The 17,604-nt window shown below is 46.0% G+C and overlaps 1 protein-coding gene across 3 annotated transcripts in view; it reads left to right on the top strand.

Annotated features, from left to right (window-relative positions):
- The window catches only part of ANXA13 (annexin A13), a 58,092-nt gene extending 51,395 nt beyond the window's left edge, over positions 1-6,697 (top strand). For all 3 annotated transcript variants that reach the window (XM_003903135.3, XM_003903136.3, XM_009213546.4), the window contains 2 exons: positions 2,711-2,823; positions 6,128-6,697. In XM_003903135.3, coding sequence (XP_003903184.1) covers positions 2,711-2,823; positions 6,128-6,247 — 233 coding nt within the window. In that variant the 3' untranslated portion in view covers positions 6,248-6,697. The remainder of the gene's footprint in view (positions 1-2,710; positions 2,824-6,127) is intronic.
- Positions 6,698-17,604: the final 10,907 nt, after the last annotated feature.

The raw sequence follows: 17,604 nt of genomic DNA, 5'->3' as shown, positions 1-17,604 counted from the left end.
ATGGTATTACAATTATTCAATGATTTAACATTTACTCAACACAGGCCGGGGCCCAGGGTTTGCGCTGGGTGTGGGGATAAGAGGTAAATAAGGCCAGTTCTTGCTCTTAAGGAGCCTAAACTCATGGTGGATTTTAAGCTGGTGGGTACAAATCCACAGATTAAGCTAAAGATGAAGATAAAAACGAAGAGCAAAGAGGGTACGGATGAAGGAAAAGCCAAATCTCTGGGGTGGGGACCACATACTCTAAGAGTGGGCTGTACTCCAGTGGTAGCAAAGGCCAAAGTGATTAGAAGAGACCTTGAGAATAAGCACACAAATACCAGAATATGGCTTCATGACTATTTTCTAGACACTTCCCACCCCACTCCCACCTAACTGATAGCGATGCCAGTTTATGACTAACATCTAGGAGCAGGGAGCTGAGGTCAAATGGCTCCCACCACATGTAGCCTCTGGAGCAGCATTTCTCAAAGTGAGGTCCATGGACCCCCTGCCTCAGAATCACCTGTTACAATGCAGGTTCCTGGGCCCCACTCCAGGTTCCCATTGAGAACCTCCAGGAAGGGAGCCCGGGAAGCCACACTTTTACAAACTGTCCAAGTGACTGTGTTATACTCACTGAAGTTCAGGAACTTGCTCTGAAGGCAAAGGGGAGCAAGATACAGAGCACCGGACTGGCTGTCCTTTCTGCCACTTGCTGTGAAGAGTCTTTCTTTCTTTCTTTCTTTCTTTCTTTCTTTCTTTCTTTCTTTCTCTTTTTCTTTCTTTCTTTCCTTCCTTCCTTTCCTCCCTCCCTCCCTCCTTTCTTTCTTTCTTTCTTTCTTTCTTTCTTTCTTTCTTTCTTTCTTTCTTTCTTTCTTTCTTTCTTTCCTTCCTTCCTTCCTTCCTTCCTTCCTTCCTTCCTTCCTTCCTTCCTTCCTTCCTTCCTTCCTTCCTTCTTTCTTTCTTTCTTCTTTCTTTCTTCCTTCCTTTCTTCCTTCCTTCCTTCCTTCTTTCAAGACATAGTTTCACTCTGTCACCCAGGCTAGAGTGCAGTGGCGCAATCTTAGCTTACTGCAACCTCTGTCTCCTGGGTTCAAGGGATTCTCATGCCTCAGCCTCCACGCCTGGCTAATTTTTGTGTTATGAGTAGAGACAGAGTTCCACCATGTTGGCCAGGCTGGTCTCGAACTCCTGACCTCAAGTGATCCACCGGCCTTGGTCTCCCAAAGTGCTGGGATTACAGGTGTGAGCCACCGTGCCTGGCTGCAGTGAAGAATTTTATTCCACATCTTCTCTGGCTATCCCTGCCCAGCCTCTTGAGGGATTCCTGCTGCTGCTAACAACAGAGGTTGTTCCCCAAGCATAGATTATAGACAGGAGAAATGTTGGGAGTTTTCTTCCCAAAAAGCAGGTAGAAGGAATGTCAAGGGAGAAGACCCCTGTGCACGAGTGGAACACAGTGACGTCAGGCAGACAATGATCCCCGCATCAAATCGCACTGTACGGAAGAGGATTTTCAGGAAAGCTTTGTGGTGCTCGCTAGCTCAAATTGTCTGGGGACCACAGTGAGTCTCGAATATGCTACTCCCCAAAGTAGCGTGCAAGTTTCCCATGAACCACCAATCCAGCAGCTTTTGGGTTGTTCTCAGGAGAAAGAGGCCAGACGTTGTTTCTTTTTCAGTGTGATTTTCTTTTCCATTGAAACTGTGGCAGCTGCCACATGGCCTGTAAAAGGAGACTGGTTCCCAACCCAGACTCTGCTTCCCGAACTCTGCTCCTCTCCTCTGCTTACAAGCATCAATCACACAGACGGTCCCCTAGACAACAACAGTCCCATTACGGGACACAGTAAGGTTGCGCATTCCACATTTATGCCAATCACTTACTGTTAATCACTAACATCATCAAGTGTTCTAGAGAAATGTTAACAGCCTAAAGGGCAATTTTTTTTTCCCTCTAACGTGTTAGTCATGATGGATCCATGTGAGCCTGGGAGGAGGGGAAGGAATGATTTATTCCCAGGAGAAGAGATGCACCCTATCACCTGCTTGATGAATAGAGACCATGCTTCATTAAGCTGTGGACAGATCAAAGCTGGAAGGCAAGGGGCGGCCAGGAAAGAGCAAATAGCAGCATCGTAGGAAAGTGATCTTTAAAAAGGATCAAACATTTCATCAAGTCCACATCCCAGACTGCAAACCAAAAGTTCGTGGGGAACCTGGAAAAGGTTCAGAGATGAGGCTTACAAAACAAACCCAGTGAGGAAAAACAAAGGGTAGGGAGGTTGTTGAGCATAGGAGAGCGGGCGGCTGTCCAACTGGATACATTGTCAAGATGATGAAGTTTTATTCCAGAAGGTTGCTGGCCAATCTGTTTCCCTTCAGAACCCTATGACAGCACCAGAGATTTCACTTCGATAGGAAAAGTTATTTCTGCTGGGAAATAATGAGAATAATGGACGTGGGCGGGAGGGCCTGAGGATGCCACAGCTCTCCTCTAGAGGGTCTTCAGGGGACAGGAGAGGAGCTCTGCCTGAAGTTTCCAGGTGCTCTGACCAGGGAATCTTCCGAATCTCATTTCACAACAGTGTCAAGTCAGCTCCTTTCAAACCTCTGCCTCACCATCCAGTCAGTTCAAAGGGCAGCCAGGTGACACTTAGGGGGGTCCCCAGGTCATTCCACAAAATATGAAAGCCTCACACTCTCTTTTCCTTCGTCCTGCCCAGTGAGATGTGCCCAGGACTGCGAGGGCTATTTTGCTGAACGTCTGTACAAGTCGATGAAGGGTGCGGGAACAGATGAGGAGACGTTGATTCGCATAATCGTGACCAGGGCCGAGGTAAGACACTCTCCGACTCCAAAGAGGCGGCTGCAACTTCTCTTTTTTCCACCACTGATGTCATCAACAAATAGTTTCTATTAAGGGCCTATTTACAGAAAAAGTAAAACAGAGACAGCCCTTGCCTTCCCAGAATTTGCAGAAGACATCGTGCTCTGCTTCAATCTGTTTCTTTTTATAAAAATACAATAATGGTCGTTGCTTCTTTTTTTGTCCTCTGTGGCTCCAGAGTGCTCACGGAGGGGTGCAGAGGCAACCCTGTTGAGCAGTTCTCAGGGGCTGCAGCTATGCACGGCTCCATGTTAAGGAAGACAAAACAAAGACACTTGAAAGAGGTCAGCCAGCAGCAGGGACAAAAAGAGAATGATTTCCGAATTCCTGAGCGAGGCCTTTCCTTAACTGAACACACTGCAGAAGCAAGCACATCAGTGTAAGGCAATGGTTCTCCATCTTGTTAAAAACTATTGCTCCTCTAAGGAGCCTTTTTAGACACATGTGTGTCTTCATTGCCATCCCTTCCCCCCAAGAAATGTTAACACCAGAGATAACACTACAAATCTGTTTATATACCACGTGGATATCAGTGCTTCATACATAAAAAGATAAAGGGTTTTTTCACCCCCTAAAAGTCAATTTGTGCTTGCTCTCGGAAAATGTGTGTGTATAAGGAAGAGAAGGGAGAGGAGGAGCCAACCGCTTGGGAGCAGCCATCAAGACCACAGCTGGCCCGGCGCGGTGGCTCCCGCCTGTAATCCCAGCACTGTGGGAGGCCGAGGTGGGTGGATCACCTGAGGTCAGGAGTTTGAGACCAGCCTGGCCAACATGGTGAAACCCCGTCACTACTAAAAACACGAAAATTAGCTGGGCATGGTGGCACACACTTGTAGTCCCAGCTACTCAAGAGGCTGAGGCACGAGAATTGCTTGAACCCAGAAGGTGGAGGTTGCAGTGAGCCGAGACGGCGCCACTGCACTCCAGTCTGAGTCACAGAGCGAGACTCAGTCTCAAAAAAAAAAAAAAAAAGTCACAGCTAACACTTTGGGATATGGGGCCACAGACAGAAGGAGGTACAAAGTAAAGGGGAAGTGGCATTGCATCGGCAGCAGGAGAAGCCTTGGGGAATGAAGTGGAACTAAGCACTTGAAAACCACAGACATCTGCCCTCAAAAAAAAAAAAAAAAGTTCTTAAATGAAGGGGGAGGTGAAGGGGGAGGGACACCAACCCAAATTCTGATCCATGGCTTCTTAACACATAATACTTAACATCTGACTCTGTTTTTAAATATTACTTTGCAATAAGACAGTTCTTGCGTTTTTATTTCTATTCCTGGAATTTCTTCTTCCCTCCTTTCTCCTCCTCCACAACTCGTCTTTTTCTATTGAAGGCCACGTCTCTCTCTCTCTCCCCTCTTCCTCTTTGCCAGTCTCTCTGCTCTGCTCCTGCCATGGCTCTGCCTCTCTCCTCCATGGCGCCAAACCCCTCTCCCTCCTTCCTCTCCAGATCTTCTGCCTTGTCTGTACCTCTGTCTCTGAGCAACTCAACCTCCAGCCAAAGTCACTGAGAGATGAGAGATCTTGAGGGACTCAAAGGGGGCAGGTTGAACACAACGAAGACCCGGGATTCCAAAAGACCCCCAGAGAGACTGGATCCATCCAAAGGGCTTGTGAGGGTTCCATGATCACTCCGGCGTGGCCCACAGAGTGTTTTATTCCAAGAAGCTCTGTCGTATCTCAGAATCAGCCACATGTCCTGGGCCACCTCAACATGTGGGCAGTTCCCTCAGAAGGCTTCAGACCTAGCTAGATATAGTAGTTTGACCAGATTTCCTAATCTCCCAAAGCCACATGGCACTAGAACAGAGCCCTGTACACCCCATCCCACCACCCTCCACCTTCCTGCCCCTGCCCCTGCCCCTGCCCCAGCCCCAGCACGGGGCAAGAAACCAAGCAGTGGGCAGGGGGACACACAGGCTAGGGGAGAGACAGATGCCACCTGTCTCCTGTAGCATCGGCCACCTGCTCAGCATCCACTGCAAACCCTCCCTCACTCCCCTACATACTCCCATCCTGATCATTTCTCTCACTGTCTCAGCTCAGCCCTCTCACTGGGGCAGGAGAAGAAAGAGTCAGATCCCTGAGCCACACTTTTTGGGCCTGGAGTACAAGGAAGGGTCTAAGCCAAAAAAGAAAAGAAAAGAAAGACTCCTGGTTAAACAGAGTTCTCTGCTTCTTTTATGAGATCCATTGTGTTCTACCTGGAATTACGTTTTTTCTGATACAAGTATCACGTCCTTTGCTAGGCTGTAAACATCCATTGGCAGAGCAATGTTTGAATTTATTTTTCTCCTGCGTCCTACCATCACTTCCAGCACCTAGGTTGTTTAAGCTTCCGGTGAATTACACTCACAAGAAATCCTACAAGTTGATAGTGATTTGGATTGTGTTGACTGGTACTAATATCCTTGCTAATCAGGGTATGAGGGAAAAACTGCTTAATTGCTTAATTCCACATCTCTGTGTTGACAATTTTCTTAACTTTATACCAGGTGTCAAGCAACTACAGTCTGCAGGCCAAGTCGGGCTCACGGCCGGGTTGTGTACAGTCCTGCTAGCTTAGGGCGATTCATTTTCAAATAACTCTTAAAACTCAAAAGAAAAACAACACTTTGTAACGTGTAAAAACTGTATGAATTTCAAGAGTTTTAGGGCCGGGCACGGTGGCTCATGCCTGTAATCCCAGCACTTTGGGAGCTGAGGCGGGTGGATCACCTGAGGTCATGAGTTCGAGACCAGTCTGGCCAACATGATGAAACCACGTCTCTACTAAAAATAAAAAAAAAAAAAAAAAAAAAATTAGCCAGGCAGTGGTTGACTGTAATCCCAGCTACTTGGGAGGCTGAGGCAGGAGAATTGCTTGAACCTGGGAGGCGGAGGTTGCAGTGAGCCGAGACCACACCATTGCACTCCAGCCTGTGCAACAAGAATGAAACTCCATTTCAAAAAAAAAAGAAAGAAAAGAAATTTGAGAGTTTTAGTGGAACACACACACACACACACACACACACACACACACACACACGGACACCTCTGCAACCTTTGGGGAACTGACCTCTGCCTTCCCTTTCCTCATCACAAAATTGAAATAATGTGATAAAGGAAATAATGATAGGAAATAAAGCCCTATCTCAAAGGGCTGTTTTAAGGCATGAATGAGCAAATGAATATAACGTGTGGAGAAGAGTGCCCACTGTTTGTGAACACACCACAAATGTTCCTGTCTCCACTGCTGTTATTTTTTCTACAGGTGGACCTTCAGGGGATCAAAGCAAAGTTCCAAGAGAAGTATCAGAAGTCTCTGTCTGACATGGTTCACTCAGACACTTCCGGGGACTTCCGGAAACTGCTGGTAGCCCTCTTGCACTGAGCCAAGCCAGGGCAATAGGAACACAGGATGTAACCGCCTTTGTCAAGAGCACATTCCAAATCAAACTTGCAAATGAGACTCCTGCACAAAAACCCTCAAGAGTCCCGGATTACTTTCTCGGCAGCTTAAGCGGCACAGCCAGGCCAAGCTGTTTAAGTTAAGGGCAGCAACGTTAAGATGCGTGGGCAGGGCACCTTGAACTCTGGCTTAGCAAGCATCTGGGCTGCCTCTTCACTTTCTTTTAGCATGGTAACTGGATGCTTTCTAAACACTAATGAAATCAGCAGTTGATGAAAAAAACATGCATTTGTAATGACACATTTAGAAGAATATGCATCACACAAGTAAGGTACAGGAAAGACAAAATTAAACAATTCATTAATTTTCCTTCTATGTGTTCAATTTGAAAGCCTCATTGTTAATTAAAGTTGTGGATTATGCCTCCATTAACTGCTTTTCCAAAGATTGTCTTGATAAGTTTGGGCTCTTGTCTTGGAAATATGAGACTTGTGAAATTCAAACATACATTTTTTGGTGGTCACTAATCAAGGCTAGTCATAAGGAAACAATTCACTTGCTTTTGTAAAATGTAACTAAGGGTAAAATCCCCTAATCTGCTACTTTGTTTAACTGGGTTTTATTCTCTAGACATTTGACCCACTTGAGTCTTTCGTCTGATCTTCAAATACAATTAAGCTGAGCAAAGTGCCAACAAGATCAAGATCGATGGTCTACCTCTGAAGTGAATTGGTTCCACACCAATAGATTTTGTGTTCCAAAACTTTAGTCTCATAGCCACGTGTTGCGCTAGACATAGAGGGATCTGTCAAGAGAACCTGGACACCTTGGCCCAATAATCATAGTTGTCATTCATTGGCTGATTATTTGTGCCTGACACTGAGTAGCCCAATTTCATTCTTAATCCTCCCCACAGCTCTGTGAGGTTAATATTACTCCCAATTATCAGTTGAGGAAACTGACACATTAAGTAACCTATCTAAATTCATTTACAAGTGCCGTTTTCACACTACTATAAAGACATACCCGAGACTGGGTAATTTATAAAGAAAAGAGGTTTAAGTGACTCACAGTTCCACAGGACTGGTGAGGCCTCAGCTAACTCACAATCATGGTGGAAGGGGAAGAGGCACACCTTACGTGGCAGCAGGAAAGAAAGAGTGGTGAGCAAAGGGGGAAGAGCCCCTTATAAAACCAGCAGATCTCATGAGAACTCCCTCACTATGACGACAACAGCATAGGGGACACCGACCCCATGATCCAATCGCCTCCCACCAGGTCTTTCCTGGGGATTACAATTGGCACATGAGGATTACAATTCGTGATGAGATTTGGGTGGTGACACAGAGCCAAACCATATCAACTAGCATTTCAGTCCAGGGCTGGATGACACCAGGAATCATGCTACTAACTGCCTTTATTGGAAAAATCACTTGAAGTACATGAGAATGGGTCTGTAATCATTCACCTGCTTAATTCCTTACTATCTGCCAATCACTGCGCTGTGCTCTGAGGATACAAAGATAAGTAGAACACTGATTGCCCTTGGGGCGGTTCATTCCCAGGTCAATAATGTCTCTTTTATTCAATAGAATGCTGTAAGTGCATTAAAAAGAGCAGTATATTTGTTCATTTTCACACTGCTATAAAGAACTACCTGAGACTGGGTAATTTATAAAGGAAATGGGTTTAATTGACTCACAGTTCCACCTGGCTGGGGAGGTCTCAGGAAACTTACAATCATGGCAGAAGGTAAAGGGGAAGCAGAGCACGTGTTACATGATGGCAGGAGAGATGGGGGAGGGGAAGTGCCACACTTTTAAACCATCAGATCTTGTGAGAACTCACTCACTATCATAAGAACAGCATGGGGGGAACTCTTCCCACGATCTAATCACCTCCCAGCAGCTCCCTCCCTCGACACATGGAGATTACAATTCAAGATGAGATTTGGATGGGGACACAGAGCCAAACCATATCAAACAGGTATAGGGCTCTACCCATGAGTAAGAAAAGAGAACACACAGCTCTGCATGGGGAACTGGGGAACATTTCCCAGAGATGTGTTTGTGCTGGTTTTAAAGAACGCGTAGAAGCTCTCCAGAAAAATTAAGGAAGAAGGGCACAAGTAGAGACTGGAGAAGCATGAGTGGGCAGGGTGTGTTCAGGAAGAGATGAAATCCATTCTCCTGGGGCACAGATGTGTGGAAAGGAAGGAATGGCCCTGTCAGGCAGGCAGGCAAAGCAGCTGTGAAAATAGGTTTGAACCGCATCAGCCATGGTTCTGCCTGCCGAGCATGAGTTTGGTCCTTTGGGCAACAGCAGTCATTGGAGATGTTTAAGCAAAGAACATGGTCACATTTGGGCTTTGGGAAATCACTTTAGTGGCTGCTAGACATAGAGGGATCTGTCAAGAGAACCTGGACACCTTGGTCCAATAATCATAGTTATCATTCATTGGCTGATTATTTGTGCCTGACACTACTAAGTAGCACAATCTCATTCACACCATTTGGGGTGTGATCAACATATAACAAACAGCCCAATCAGTTAGGGATAGATGTCATAACTGTCTTTTTAGTGGCTGCAAAACAGTGATGGACATATTAAGAAGTTATGTTAACGTCAGTGTCTTCAACATCCTGGTTTATCTACTTAGTAGTCATTGCCGTCATTATAAGCTTTAATACATAAAAAACTTATTTCCTAGAACCACGCTCAGTGACAAAACATATTTGTATTTACCTATTTGTTGCCAAAGCTGGTCTTTGCTTTTATAACCAGAAACAAAACAACCAGTTCTTGGTATCTGAGCTCATGGTAAGGCCAGAAAAACAAATCAATAGACTGAAAAGAGATCTATTAAAAAACAGACACAGTTTGAGATTGTTGATGGCCATCATTCACACAGAGACAAACAAGAAGATATTTTACAGGTGGAGAAACTGAGGCTGATAAGATGGAGAAGCCAGGTAATTTACTCAAGATCACCCACATAAAGTACCAGGGCCAGAATTCAACCCAAGTCCTTCTGCCTCTAATGCCTGTGCTCTTCGCCAGAACTAGCTCATGGTCCATGAGTGCTTTTGTCTAAAATTTCGCTGAGCGAGACATCAAGGCTCCTTTCTGTGGCTGCTCAATATTGCTCACCACTTGCAAGCTGGAGCCAGTTTCTAGGTACTGGCCTGGGGTCTGGTCCGTCCCAGGTATGCCCCACCCTTCCTCTGCCAACCACGGAGGCAGCTCAGGCACGTCTTCTTTTTTCCCTTCCACACACCCATGCCCTGCCCAGGTCCCTCTGACTTCTCCGAGGTGCCCCAAGCCCACCTGCCTGTGGAGAAAGGGAATGGGGAGGATTAAAACAGAAAGAAGGGAGAGAGGAGAGCAACACTATCTTGGCATCTCCCCACTGCACATCCCTGTTCCTCATACTTGCCCCTTCCTCTAGGGCCACTAAAGGAATGCCAGCTCCTGCCACCCAGATGCTCAGATAGGTAGGGGGCTCCAAACCCCACCTCCAGGGCTGCACAGAGGAGAGCATATCCTGCCAAGGCATGCCGTTCCCCATGGAATTCTGTGCCAGGCCCTGACCGGGCTCCACACTATTGCTCACTCACAGTGAGTCACCTGGGTTTTGTGGGCAAATAGATTCTGGGGAGCTGGTCTGGGTGAACCACAGAAGAAGCTGAAAGTCCTCCCACCCCACCCCAGGAGCCAATGGCGTCCCATGACTTTCTGTGGGAGCTTCATCCCTCCACAGATCCCGCTCAGCAGTGCCAGGGCTTCCACGTGACTCCCCCATGCAGGCCCACCCCTCAAATGTGTGGGTACAGCCCATCTCTTCAGCTTCTGCCTCTGTCCTGAACTGGGAGGGACTATGAGGACAACTGGGCCCACCCGGCCAACTTCTTTCCACAACCTGCTATGGACCCTGGGAAGAGACCCTCAGCAACCCTGGAAGCCAGCTCAGGGCTCCGGGCAGGGCATTTTGAAGTCTCAGGTGCTAGGCCAAGAAAAGGGTGTCCAAGCCACAAGTGGGTGTGTCTCCTGGACCCCAAGGACTTCCCAGCCCATGGGGAGGGGCACAGCAGAGGAAGACAGGGAGGCATCCTCCAGAGTGGGCCAGGGCAGGACGCCAGGGTCCAGAGTGGGACATTGCTCCCGTGAGCCCTTGGAGTGGCACTGGCCACTCATGTTCTTAGTCTTCTCTGGCCTCTAACTCTCCTATTTCTTCTGCTCAGGTGCGAGGACCCTACATGGGCCTCAGTCACATCGAAGAGGCAAAATGCCCTCCTGCGTGCATGCACACACACGTGCATGTGTGCACGCGCACACACACACACACACACCCCACTTCCTTCTGCTGCACAGGTGGCTAACCTGGACTTCTGGGGCCTGACTGGAGGCAATAGCCCTTTGTCATTTCTTTTCAGCCCCGCCCCTCGCCAGGACTCAGGCTCTCAAGTCCAAAGAGCTGGAGGGCAACTGGCCGGTCCCTATTCCAGTCATGTAATGAGCCTGAACCGCAAGCCATGCCCCGGGCACTGTGCTGGGTGCTTAGGGTTCCTGGGCGAGCCCCTCACACCTCATTCTGCCCTTATGGTGCTTCTTCTGGTTTGCAGGGAGACACACTATTGTCAAGTAAACAAACCCAATCAGAAATTGAGCATGGCTTATAAAGCCAGCCATGAAAGAAAGAAACTGGAGCCTGTGGTGGGTGGTGATGGGGGCTGGGCTGGAAGGGAGGGAGCAGGGAACTTCTTTACATGGGCAGCCAAGAAGCCTCTCTGAGGAGAGACTGAGGGGTGGGAAGAGCCACCCATACATTAGGCAGGGGGAATCTGGGTCACAGAGCACGTGGGGATGACATATGAAAGAACAGGGGTGGCCGAGGGATGCCTGGACAGCCAGTGGTTGATGCTGTGTGAGGGAGGACAGAGCGAGAGGTGGTCAAAGGCCAGATGGAGCAGCACTCCGCAGGCCACAGTAAGGTGTTTGGGTTTTACTCTAAACGTACTTTTGAGGTCCCACCCCATCCTTGGGGGTGTCCCACACTCAGGCCCCAAGGTTCCACCCCTTTTGGTTCAAGCTCCACATTCCCTATGGTTCCCAGTGTGACTGGGCCCAGGGACCATGTGGTATCGCCCAGCCTTCCCTGAAGCCCTAAACCTTGTGCTGAGCCTGGGTTCCCATTCCAGTGTTCCCTCCCTCTCCTCATGGTGAATTCTTCTTTGAGGATTTTGGTGTCATTTCCCACAAGATGACCTCAGTCAGGACCATGTGTCAGAGAGTTTCTGGAAACACTGCGTCCCACTGGGTCATAGTCAGGGGCTGTGGGGTGTTGGTTGATGTTTAACAATCAGCGGTGGTTGGTGGGAAAGACGGATGCATAGCGTTTGTCCATTTCCATGGTGTAAATCCTCTCACCATGCCAATTTCAAGAAAGTGCCATGATGACACAGAGCACTGGCTTAGAAAAGCAGAGCAGTAGCACACGGACATACAGTGTTCCCACCAAACACATGCAAGAGACTTCAATGACTTGAAAAGCATAGTCAATAGTAAAATGAAGTCAATAATGAGGAATGAATTTTGAGTATTTATTACATCTGTTATCAATATATTTTCATTGTATGTTTATATAACTTAATTTTTTTTAATGTTTAGCAACCAGCTTCTACAAGTGTTGAAAAATTAGCAGTTGGCTCTTATGAACCAATAGGAACTGATGCCGGCATTATCCTTGGTCTAGGTCTTAATCTCATTTCTCCCAGGGGACTCCAAAGACAATCTTCACCCTGTCCTCAGGTACCAGCATGAGAAAAAATAATTATCCTGAATGCTCTTTTCCTGGAAAAAGCAGCTGCTACCCACTGTACATTTTAGGGTCACAGTGAATCATTGTATAGGCTGTCTACTGTGCAAAGCTGCCTGGCTGAGGGGATATCTGGGGTCTGAAATTGAGCCCTCGTTCTCCCCACGCCAAGACTTTGCTGCAGGTCTGCAGCTGCCTAGAGAGGGTGCTTTCTGCTAATTTGCACAGAGGGAGCATCTGGGCTGGTTCTGGCACTGCACACAATCTATTTTACCTAAGAGGGGCTGAGCCATTCAAGAGACTCCTCCCTGGACAAAACACCTTGTTGCCAGTTTCTTATTTTAAAAATTTTAAGTTCTGATGTTCGAGGCATCCCGTATAACCACATCATCAATCCTTGTAAATCTCTCCTTAGGAGAGTGTTGAAAAGGGAAGATTAAGAAGAAAAGGGAGATGAAAATAATGGTCTAAATGAGACAGGTTTTACCACATAAAGGAGTGAGGTAGAGAAGAAGCGAAGGAAGCAGACCATGACAAGGGACAAATGGCTGCTTTTCGGTGGATGTCGGCCCACTGAGAGTCAGATGTGACAGCCCCCGGAAGACCCCACCATCCTCAGCCACAGGCAACGTGTTCCTGGCCAAAGGTGTGCAGCCTGACTCCTTCAGTAGCAAGAGACGACTGCACAGAACTCCTCCAGATTCCAAACAATGTCTCAAGCCATGTTAGAACCAATCAAAATGCCTCAGATAAGCCCCCAGAAACTAGATAAGCTGAGAAATAAGAGTGCCAGAAAACCAGAAATGGTATTCAGCTCCCTGTGCCAATGAGTAAGAGTCCCCAGAAGAGACATCAAGTCAACCTGTCTGTATTGAGGCGATTTCTCTCATGATCAGGGCATAGAGTGCAGACCAGTACATTGGGAGACATAGGATCAGGAGAAAGAAAAGAAATGGCCAGGGGTGTGGGAAGATTATTCAAAATAAACTCTTCATTTTATTTTATTTCTGTAAATTTTAGATTTACAGAGAAGTTGTAATAACATTAGCAAGAATTTCTATATACCCACTGCCAATTTCCCATATCACTGACACTAATACGGTACATTTGTCATAACTTACAAATGAGGATTGATACATCATAGCTGAGTAAAGCCCAGACTTCCTTTGCTTCTCCTTAGTTTCTACCTAATGTTGCTTTTCTGTTCCGGGTTCCATCCAGGACGCCACGTTACATTTGTTCATCGTGTCTCTTTAGGCACCATCTGGCTGTGACAGTTCCATAGATATTCCTTGTTTTTTATGACCTTGACGGCTTTGAGGAGTATCAGTCAGGAATTTTGTAGAATGTCCTTCAGTATGGGTTTATCTGACGTTTTTCCCATGGCTAGACCGGGGTTATGGGCTTGAGGAATATCATAGAGGTAAAGTACATTCTTATCACATCAGATCAAGGGTACGTGCTATTAACATGTTACCGATACAACATACCACTGTTGAGGTTGACTTTGAACACCTGGCTCAGATAGTGTTGGTCAGGTCTCTCCACTAAAAAGTTACTCTTCTTGTTCCCTCTTTCTGTACTGTACTCATTAAAAGGAGGTCCCCAGGTGCAGCCCATGCTCAAGGGATGTGGAGTTAGGTCCCACCTCCTTGAGGGGGAGTATCTACAGAAATTATTTAATATTCTTCTAAACAGGATATTTGTCTGTTCTTCCCCATTTATTGACTATTTAAAATCAGTATAGACTTAAGATAATTTATTGTATACTTTGGGTTATAACCCAATAGTACATTATTTATTTTGTTGCTCAAATAGTTCCAGCTTTTTCTGTTGGGAACTCTTGCAGTTGGCTTCTGTGTCCCTTTGATGTACCCTCTCATTTTGCTTTTTCAGTATTTCTTTAGTTTCTGGAATGGAAAACCAAATACCATATGTTCTCACTTATAAGCAGAAGTTAAGCTATGGATAGGCAAAGCCATACAGGGTGATATACTTTGGTGGTATACTTTGGTTTTCCATTTCTGAGTTACTTCCTATGAGATGCTCCAGGCTCATCTTGCATATTCCCTTTCCCAGCCCTAGAATCAGTCATTTCTTCAAGGAGTCCTGACTCTTGTTATTGGAAAATGGGGTTGGATACTAAGATGTGGACCCTGGTTCTGCTCCTGCAGTGTCATTGCTACTGGGGTGTCATCACTTCTGAGCCAACTCAGCGGTCAGAAGTGGGAAATGTAAGTATGCATACTAACCCATGTGATATGGTTTGGCTGTGTCCCCACCCAAATCTCATCTTGAATTCCCAAGTGTTGTGGGAGGGGCCCGGTGGGAGGTAATTGAATCATGGGGGCAGGTCTTTCTTATGCTGTTCTCATGATAGTGAATAAGTCTCACAAGATCTGATGATTCTGTAAGGGGGAGTTTCCCTACACGAGCTCTCTTTTTCCACCTGCTGCCATCCATGTAAGATGTGACTTGCTCCTCCTTGCCTTCCACCAAGATTGTGAGGCCTGTCCAGCCACGTGGAACTGTAAGTGCATTAAATTCTTTTTCCTGTATAAATTACCCAGTCTCAGGTATGTCTTTATCAACAACATGAAAACGGACAAATACACCATGTGTACACATATATCTTTTTTTAGTTTCAATAGCTTTTGGGGTACAAGTAGTTTTTGCTTACATGGATGAATTGTATAGTGGTGGAGTTTGAGATTTTAGTGCAACTGTTACCCAAATAGTGTACACTATAAGAAATATGTAGTTTTTGTCCCTCACCCCCTTGCCCATCCCCACCTTTTAGTCTCCAAAGTTCATTATACCACCCTGTATGTCTTTGCCTACCCATAGCTTAGCTCCTGCTTATAAGTGAGAACATATGGTATTTAGTTTTCCATTCCTGAGTTACTTCATTCAGAATAATGGCCTCCAATTTATCTATAATTATTTATACATATATGTAGGTAGATGATATAGACATAGACATAAATAGAGATATAGACATAGATATAGATCCATCTGGATCTATATTAAACTAAACATGAGTTCATACAATGTCTTCAACATTCATCCAATACCATATGGTTCATGCTACAAGTGTATCTTGAAAACAGCACCGCTAAGCAAGATAGAAGGAAAGAAGCTCCTATAAAAAGGGGCCATGAGCCAGGCAGAGGGGCTTATGTCTGTAATCCCAACACTTTGGGAGTCCAAGGCAGGAGGATCACTTGAGTCTAGGAGTTTGAGACCAGCCTGGGAAACATAGCAAGACACTGTCTCTACAAAAAAAAAAAAGACAATTAGCTGGGCATGGTGATATGAACCTGTAGTCCCAGCTACTTGGGAGACTGAGGCAGGAGAATTGCTTGAGCCCAGAAGTTTAAGGCTGCAGTGAACCATGATTGTGCTAGTGCACTCCAGCCTGGGCAACAGAGCAAGACTCTGTCTCTAAAAAAAGTGGGAAGGCAGGGAGGCCATGAGAAGAATCAAAGCAAATCATGTAATGCCCTACATGTGGACTGATTGTACTTCCATTTTGGATGGCAGAATTTGTGCCCAAGGCAGGCTGTCACTGAGTGCTCCTTGGATCTCTGCTGCCTGGTACCCAAGGAATTGCCCCAAGGTTCTGAAGAGAATGTCCCATGACTTCTTTGTGAATAACCAGAAATACTGATGTCTTTTGTTCATAATGTAAACAACATTAAACAAGCTCAAAATGTGTACAGCCAATGTTAATACCACGCAAGGGAAGGGAAAAGAAAGAATATCCGAGAAATATGAGTAAAAAATGGGGAAACTAAGGAAGCTAGCTTTTCACCAGTCCCTGGGAAGTCTACAGGGCTTTCATGATGGGATTGGGCCTCTTCCTGGAAAACAGGCCTGCAGCTGGGAGGGCCAGTCTGCTCAGCGAGCATTTGAGTGAGAGGAGTTAGTGGTTTCCACCGGGGCTGCCTACTCCATAGTGTGATGACCGTCTTCAGCATCAGGACAAGTGGGGTTTTATGTCAGTCTCCTTCTGTTCATGATTTTTGGTCTCCAATAAGTGTCATTTTAGGATTGCTTAGAACAGGAACAGTTCAGAACAAAAGAGACCTAAGGCATTTTTAGACTCTGAGCCAGAAGGAAAAGGCACTGGTTTTGAATCATTCCTTGCTATGAGTAATGTGGACCAGGAGAATATGACTCATAAACCAAAATGGACTGCACTAATTGTCTGAACTCTGAACCCAACCCAAGCAATTTTTTTTTACTGCTCCGAAAACAAAATCAGCTGTTTTTAAAATCCTACTGAACCAGTTCAAATTAGAACCAGTCTTTAGAAAAGATTGAGCCAGAAGGGAAAAAGAACCAGAAAAGCAAAATCATTTCCACACAAGTATTTCATTCATTCATTCATTTCGAGTGTCTGGCATACACAAATATATACTGTGTGTGTATTTCTATCAGTAGGGGCTCTTTTTTTTTTTTTTGAGATAGAGTCTTGCTCTGTTGCCCAGGCTGGAGTGCAGTGGCACGATCTTGGCTCACTGCAACCTCCGCCTCCTGGGTCCAAGCGATTCTCCTGCCTTAGCCTCCCGTGTAGCTGGGACTACAGGCATGTGCCACCATGCCCGGCTAATTTTTGTATTTTTAGTAGAGACAGGGTTTTGCCATGTTGGCCAGGCTTGTCTCGAACTCCTGACCTCAGATGATCCATTCACCTTGGCCTCCCAAAGTGCTAGGATTACAGGCATGAGCCACCACACCCCACCAATAGGGGCTTTTTTGTATCAGTCTCACTTAACTTATATGCCAGATTAACCAGCACTCTCCATTTACTCTGCAAAGTCTATTGGGGCATGCCCTGGGGTTCTGCAGGCTGTTAGCTGCTGGGGACTGAGTAGGAGCCCTTCTTTCTTCTGGTGGATCCTTCACTTTGCAATAGTAAGTTGGATTTATTCCCAAACCTGTTCTATCTGTTGTACTTACTATTGTAATTACCCAATTTAATTAAATATTAAATACACCAATCAATTGTAAGTAAAAGAAAGACTTCCTGTTTCTATGAAAGCTAAATTGGACGCTTTGGAAAGACTAGCTAAAGCTGTGTTGCAAAGGAGGAGGAGGAGGAGGAGGTGGAGAAGGAGGAGGAGGGGGAAGAGGAGGAGGAGGGGGAGGAGGAGGCGGAGGAAGAGGAGGGGAGGAGGAAGGGGAGGGAGAGGAGGAGAAGAGGGAGGAGGAGGAGGGGGAGGATGAGGAGGAGAAGGAGGAAATGACACTGAATGCCCATCCATGGCTTTACTCTTAAAGAAAAGTTCACAGTAAATCAATATACATTGAATGTTTCCTAGAAAAAGTTAAATAATATATGTTGTCTTTTAATGATTCCCAGCTTTAGGCTTAAGTATAAATGGCCAATTGTCTTTCTCAAGTGTGTTAGATCAGAGGGTTTTTACTGTATACACAACTTTTCTTCCTTCTGAAACGTTAGTCTGTCTATTACTATTAATTACACTGGCTTTTCTTCTGGTCAAAGACCTGCATGGTC

The sequence above is a fragment of the Papio anubis genome, chromosome 8 (assembly GCF_008728515.1).
Source record: "Papio anubis isolate 15944 chromosome 8, Panubis1.0, whole genome shotgun sequence".
Lineage (NCBI taxonomy): Eukaryota > Metazoa > Chordata > Mammalia > Primates > Cercopithecidae > Papio > Papio anubis.
The sequence above is the reverse complement of the archived record's forward strand: the minus strand, read 5'-3'. Positions and strand labels throughout refer to the sequence as shown.